The sequence below is a fragment of the Eurytemora carolleeae genome, unplaced genomic scaffold (assembly GCF_000591075.1).
Source record: "Eurytemora carolleeae unplaced genomic scaffold, Eaff_2.0 scaffold567, whole genome shotgun sequence".
Classification (NCBI taxonomy): Eukaryota; Metazoa; Arthropoda; class Copepoda; order Calanoida; family Temoridae; genus Eurytemora; species Eurytemora carolleeae.
This window is the reverse complement of record NW_019396458.1, coordinates 115545-122925: the sequence shown is the minus strand read 5'-3', so window position 1 is coordinate 122925 and position 7381 is coordinate 115545. Positions and strand designations below refer to the sequence as shown.

General features: G+C 34.9%; 1 protein-coding gene across 1 annotated transcript in view; it reads right to left on the bottom strand.

Annotated features, from left to right (window-relative positions):
- Window positions 1-401: 401 nt before the first annotated feature.
- LOC111703658 (serine/threonine-protein phosphatase 1 regulatory subunit 10) overlaps window positions 402-7381 on the bottom strand; it is a 9076-nt gene continuing 2096 nt past the window's right edge. Inside the window, exons 5-16 of the mRNA XM_023475675.1 lie at window positions 6874-6945; window positions 6139-6517; window positions 5698-6041; window positions 5571-5639; window positions 4687-5223; window positions 4388-4525; window positions 3935-4076; window positions 3384-3440; window positions 2907-2980; window positions 2450-2572; window positions 1386-1448; window positions 402-1236 (exon numbers count right to left, since the gene is read on the bottom strand). Coding sequence (XP_023331443.1) covers window positions 562-1236; window positions 1386-1448; window positions 2450-2572; window positions 2907-2980; window positions 3384-3440; window positions 3935-4076; window positions 4388-4525; window positions 4687-5223; window positions 5571-5639; window positions 5698-6041; window positions 6139-6517; window positions 6874-6945 — 2673 coding nt within the window. The 3' untranslated portion in view covers window positions 402-561. The remainder of the gene's footprint in view (window positions 1237-1385; window positions 1449-2449; window positions 2573-2906; window positions 2981-3383; window positions 3441-3934; window positions 4077-4387; window positions 4526-4686; window positions 5224-5570; window positions 5640-5697; window positions 6042-6138; window positions 6518-6873; window positions 6946-7381) is intronic.

Sequence of the window (7381 nt, the reverse complement as noted above, 5' to 3'; positions counted from 1 at the left end):
AAGCTGCCAAGTAATAAATTCTCTTTGCTCATTTGTAAAAAGCTTGTTACACATCAAACTTTACTTAAAACGTCGTCTTCATATTGATATAAACGCCGACAACTGCACATTATTTATGTTTACCATTAATAACTCAACTCTAATCATATTAATGATATTCTGTATTAAAGTAAATAGGTAATTGTAACCCAGAGAAGAAACGCAGATATTCTGAGGCAAGTAAATGGAAGACGACATATATTTACATCTTTTTCTAAATCTCGAAACATTGATTCCTTTCAACCTTTATGAACATTTATTCAAGTAAATCCGAGAATTCTGTCAGTTTGAATTCATACATATATTTAGATATTTTTTACATGATTTCAACGAAATTATAAAATAGTTAGGAGAACATTGTATTCTATATAAATGTATATTTATTGTGTGACGATTGCCGGTTTATGTAACAATAATCATTTGTACAACGACTTAGTAGCAATTCATAGCATGTGAAATTTATAAAAAAACATTTTAAAGTATTAATTTAAGAAACATTTTTTCAGTTTAAATATTTAAGAATTAATATTTGAAACCGTTTCGTGGCGGATGAGAAAATGAACATCTGTCTCCTTTTATACAATTCCCCTTCTCCATCCAAAACGTGCAAGGTCGTCCGGCGTACGGGAAAGGACGATCTCCATGACCGGACCTCATAGGACCACGACGATGACGATAATTATGATTATTATGATGACCGCGGTCACTCTCAGGGAATTGGTGGGGAGCCGCCGGCGGGGCGGTGAAGTTCGGCGGTGGGACGTTAAAGTTGGCAGGTAACTGTATTTCAGGTTTCGTAGATTTTTCATTAGGTTCACTTTTACTCATCGAGGTCATTCTCACAATGTCTTCTAAAAGGCCCGGCTTAAATGTCGACAAAATGTCTGATAGTTTTGTGGCAGCCGGTTTCACCGGTTCTTCTACAACCGGATCCTCACCGCGTAACCGGTCAAAATCACTGAGAGGTTCTTGGCTTCCGCCTTTCAATATCGGCGGCCAACCGGCCGGCGCAAAGTCTGTAGTTGAATCGTCAGCCCCCTCGGTAATCCCGCTATTGAGATCAATCTGTGGGATGGGTTTAGGTTTGACATCACTTGGTTTGCAGGGTTCAGGTTCGGTAGGATCCTGGGGGAGTTGATTCTCCAGGTAGAAGCTACATAGGACCCTCATCTCACGCTCAGATTGCACTTCTCTCTCCTGCAAAATTTAGAAAATTTTCAATCTATAATCTTGTAATTTTTTAGTTTGAAAGATTCTATTTAAAAAAATTAAAGCTCGTAAAAAATTAAGAGCATTTGTAAAAAATAATATTCAAAAAAATTTATATTTGAAAGAAAAATATTTACCTTGCTATCGTTTCCATATTCTACAGGATGCTTAAAGTCCAAGGGTATCAGTGTCCAGGCAGCCTTAACAAAATGTGAATTATTAAATTTTCGACAATAGCAATAGCAACAGCAACAGCAACAACAACAATAGCAATAACAACAACAACAACAACAACAACAATAATAATAACAACAAAAAAAGTCCTCAGATATGATTGAATCTGTGTATGTATAAATATAACGTGAGTAATATGATAGCAAAGGTATCTTTATATTTAGGTCATACAGTATACAATTTTTTAAAACCACAACACAGTAAACAACAATTTTGTGTAGGAAAATTGCTGTTTGTAGATAAACTATTTTTGTGCATAAAAATTAAGGATTAGAATAAAAGCATCAGTGTACGCAAATACCCATGCAATTTAGTGTACATTGTATACTGAAGTTAATGTGACCAGACGTCAAAAAATGGTTGAAAGCAAAATTAAAAAACCTAAATTAATTAAATTTCTCCAACCTCCCCCCCCCCCACCATCATTTCCCACATCAACACCACAAAGATGTTTAAAAACAACAGGAAATAAAAAACGCACACTAGCTCTGTGTACAGTGTACAGTTTACAGTGTACACAGTACACAGCGGAAGTATAAATGTACATGGCAGTACTATGACGACCTAACAACGCAGAACTTATATCGTGGTACATCATCTTTTTTTTCTTACAGGACAACTCAGTTTGTTCTCAACTTAATAAAATCGTTATGAAAACTATTAAAATACTAAAATACTTCAAATAAGTATAGAATAAAGATTTAATTAAATGAAATTAGTCCATCGGAGCTAACAGACAGGACCAAAAAATTATTTTTCTTCGAAAAAATCCGCAAACTTTAGTAACAAATAATCTCTTAAATAAACTTACGGATAAAAAATTAAAAACACTTGCAAAACATGTCATTAATCGTATATTAAACAAGATTATATTTACAAATATTTTGTGAATATATCTGTATAGAAAATATATATTTATACTAAGCACAGATCCAACTATATCCCGAGGAAGGCAGAGGACAGATACCTCGGGCTTCTCATTCAACTTCATCTTCTCCATCTCCTTCTCTTTCTGCTTCATCTCGACAAAGGTCATCTTCTGCTTGTACACATTGGTTCTCTCAGTCTCATCACAGTCGAAATATTCAATCTACAAGAAATACAACATTTCCTATTAACAGCTTTTAATTAGAACATATCAAGGAAAAACAGATATCTATAAAAAATATATGTATTTAGCTTGCATGTAACAACAGTCATAAAAACGGTTGAATCGATTAGGCTGACATTTATTATAGAATCAGTAGATTTCTTTAGCTTTAAAATGCATCAAGAAAAAATTGAGGAATGTAAAAGCAACGATTGAAAGCTAGAAATATGGCTAAAAAATAAAGTAAAGGATCCGAAAAGTATTTCTAAACAAAACATGGGTCATAAAAAAGAATTAATGAATAAAAATTCTAAATTCTTTTTTTAAAACTAACCTTGACGAGATTGTTATCTGGTGTCCAGGATAATCTCTTCTTATTCTTAAACCCTCGCGCATATATCAATATACCTAGAAAATATTATACATATTTTAGCATGGAACACAACATTTGAAACAAGAGCATATAGTTATAGCAGAGAACATAAAATTAAAATAAATATAAAGATAAATTATAATTTATAATATATATCCATTCTCTCAACTAACTTTTTAGGCGCGAGGGTGGGAAGGCGGCGCCAAAATATAAAATATAGTTAACAGTCAATATATCAGGGAATTGAATTTAATGAATTTGAGCAAGGTCACTAAAGAACCTACCACCGGTTCAAGAATTACAGATTCAAAGATAACGATACATGATGGTTTCAATGGTGATTCAGGATTTGAACCGGCTGTAGGTAATTCAGCTACCTCTCCAATTCATAAAATTTGGTTCTCGTATACCCCCAATGAAAACCCATGTAATGCCTACCTTTGACTTCCCTATTATCAAGTCCCCCGAAAGGAACTTCGTCTGAATTATTTTCGTCTAAAGAAACACACGAATTTGAACATGGTGTCAATTAGAATCAGATTTGAGTAGAGTAGAATCAATCATATATTTAAATGATATAATATTTTCAAAATTACCCAAAGTATGATTGAAGGATGGACAAGGAATGGACGATCAAGAAGAAAGAATGAAAAACAAGAAATATAAAAGTCTCAAAATGTTTCCATCTGATATTATATTGAAATTTAAAAATATTGTAAAATTTAATTAAAATAAATTATTAAAGTTAAAAAAATTATATGATATAAAATAAAATCATAAGGTATAAAACCTAAGAATGCATCAACATAATGCATGAAACATAACTTGAAGCATCAGACGTCAGCATCAGCATCAGCATCAGCATCAGCATCAGCATCAGCATCAGCATCAGCATCAGCATCAGCATCAGCATCAGCATCAGCAGCATCAGCATCAGCATCAGCATCAATTCATACAATCAATCAATTTGAGTCCGAACTCGTGTGTTCCTTGGGTTACTGGTTCCGGAGATGAGCTTGGAGATTTTTCAACCTTTTCGTTTTTAACTTCCTTTTCATCAATCTTCTCTTTCTCATCTTTCTTCCTCTCTTTTTCTTCTTTCCTTTTTTCATCCCTCTTCCTAGATTCCTCCTAAACAATATTTTTCAACAAATTTTTCAATGCTAAATGTTCTGAAACTATCATTTTACAGTTGCAATTAACAGTTGTGGGTTCAGAGAGCCACCGACCTGGAAAAGTAGAAAATACCAGGAAAATGTCGTATTTTTCGAGTTTGAAATGTTAAATTCGCACAGTCACGTTTACAAAGAAACCACGTAATCAATTTTCAGTCGAAAAACAAGAATATCTAATTCTTTATTGATCACACGACGTTGTCAACATGAAAAAATAGAATCACTTAAAATTACGTGAAAGGTCCCATAAACTAGCATTGAACAGACCTGTTCCTTAGCTTTCCTCTCTGCTCTTCTTTCAGCAATCTTTCGTTTTTTAATCTTCTCCTTGTCATCATTCATGATCGAGCTGAGTACATCTCCGAACATATTACTCTCCTTAATCACCGTGACAACCTTCTTAACCTGCCACCAGATCAAATATTCGATTTTGGCAAAAGTGCAAAAGTAAAAAAAAATATCAACTCCAAAATTAGATACAAATGAGAAAAGATCAAATATAAGAAATTATTTAAAAAAGAAATAGACATATTTAAAATAAGTCCCAACCAAATATTAAATCTTTCCTTTGGGCTATCATCAACAGAGGGTCTTTTTTCTCCCGAACGAGGTTTTTCGCCGAATCGAATCTTCTCCGATTTTTTCTCCTGGCGTCCGGAATCCGATGAGTTTGAATCACGACGTTCAAATTGCATTTTTTCTGCTTTCGGGAGTTTATCCTTGTGCTTCTCTTCTTTCCGTCGCTCTTCTCTCTTCTTCTCTTCTTTTTCCTCTTTCCGCTTTAGTTCCCTCTCCTCTTTCGCCTTTTCTTCCTTTGCTTTCTCCTCTTTCGCCTTTTCTTCCTTGGCTTTCTCCTCTTGTAAACGCTTTTCCTCTTCTTCTTTTAATCTATCCTCGCATTCTTTCTCCTTTCGTCGTTCTTCCTCCAGTCGTTTCTCCTCTTCTTCTTCTCGTCTTCTTGCTTCTCTGTCCTCCTCCCGCCTCTTCTCTTTTGCAATGATCTCCTTCTCAATTGCACTTTTAGACTTGGGTTTGTCTGGGCTTCCAGCAAGGCTGTTCAGAAGGTCTTTGTTCTTATTCTTCATCGGAGGGACTTTCACACTCTGAGGGATTCAAAAATAAATAAATAATAGTAACATGATGTTGGCAGTTGTTGAAGAAAAATGTTAAAATTTTTATTTCATATAAATTTTGTTGATGTAGAAGAAAACTATGAAAAAGAGGAAATCTCACTTTTTGATTATTTAACTCGAAAACAAAATAAAAAATTTCTCCAATTGAGTGAGAAGTTTTTTTCTGTAAAAACATTTTTCTGATGACAAAAGAAACACCCCTGAATCCTTAAAATACTCCAGCCATTAATCATTTCTAGCAATGCAAAGAAATCTCCCAAAACAAACAACTTGACACCGTTTAATCATTAAATCTAAAAAGACGACAATTCACTTACTTTTGTTTTGACGTCCATGGAACCAAGAATGGAATCAAAGCTGTTCCCATTCTTAGCAGCAACTGGTTCCTTAACAAAGACAAGTAAGTATACATGTTTAAATTTAGATAATTTTTCCAAAAAATACCTTTTTTGGAAGTTTTGGAATCCTGCCTAGTCCAGCTGTTAGTGATTTTCCCTTATTTTCTTCCTTTAATCTTTCCGCAATCTTCTTAATCTTATCCTTCTCTCCGTTTTCAAGTTCTTTTCGTAATTCAGTCCGAGAATACGGTTTTGCTTTTTGTTCTCTCCGTTCCCTCTCTCGTTCCTTCCGTCGTTTAAACTCACGCTCCATTTCTCTCTGATGTTTCTCCTTAAGCTTGAGGTCAACAACCTCCTTTTTCTTCTCAACCTTCTTGATGACCTCCGTTTTCTTGGTCAAGTCGTCCTCAGAGTCTGTCATTAATAATTCGTCCACATCACTATCATCATCTAAAAACGAATTATATTCAAAAAATCAAAATAATCAAAATATTCTGAGCAAATTAGGATTGTTCAGTAAACTAAGAAGATAAGTAGAAAAAATTACTTAGTAGCTGAAGCCGAATTTCTTTAGCAGTGAGGGGTTTTGGTTTGGATATTTTATCTTCCTCTCCGCCACTTGACACGGAACCCATCCGAGCAACTTTACCACATGGTTTCTCATTCTCACTTTCACTCTCTGAATCCATTATAATTCGACTTTTGGCGGGCTTTTTCGTCATAGCGGATTTTGGCGGATTTTTCGGCTTCTTTTCGAGTTTTGGTTTTGGTTTAGGTTTAGGTTTCATCTTTTTGGTTGGTGGAACATAGTCCTCAGAGTAATCATCGTCAACATCAGGGATAGGATGGAGCTCAAGGGGTGATTGGGGTCGAGGAGGTGCCTGTTTAGGAGCACTTCTGGCAACGCTCATCCACTGCTGTATAACCTAGATCAAATTTTATTAAATATTGTATAATTCAGAATTTTGTCATGCTTTTTTAAAAATGAGGCATGCTTTTTCACGATTAAATCAATTTCAAATTTAATTAAAATAAACCCCCCGGCCCACAATTTCCCTACACATTCCAAAGAAAAAAAGAGAACATTTATTTTCAATACAAAATCATCAACTCCCCCTATTAGGGAGAAAACAAAAATTATTTAACCTGACAAATATCTTCATCAAAGCAAAGCATTGGATTAAATGAATGCATGTTTTAGAATAAAGTATAAAACATGAACTAAAATAATTCCTAATATTTTTTTTAAAAAAAAAATGTTGAAAAACTACAATAAATGTACCTGAAGGGACAAGTTTCTTATTTCCGCCTCAATTCTGTTGTCACAGCTTAACTGACGAATCAGCTTGGGGGCCTAAATCAATTGATATATAATTATGCTTCAAAATTAATTTAGCATCAAAATTCGATTAAAATATTCAAAAGAGGACATTTTATTAAGGGGTGTGAGAAATGAAGGTAAAGGGGAGGGAAGATGGGGGAAGAAAAAAGAGGAAGGAAAAAAGGAAGAAACGGGGTTGGGATGGAAAGAGGAAGGTAAGGAAAGCAAAAGGAATGTAAGGAAGGGGAAGGGTGGAAAGCAAAAGGAATGTAAGGAAGGGGAAGGGTGGAAAGAAAAGAGGAAGGTATGGAAGGGAATTTAAAAATACGAAGGGAAAGTAGAGGGAATGGAGGGGACAGGTGGAGGGAATGGAGGGGACAGGTGTAGGGAATGGAGGGGACAGGGAGAGGGAATGGAGGGGACAGGTAGAGGAAATGGAGGGGACAGGTGCTTCTCTGTCCTCCTCCCG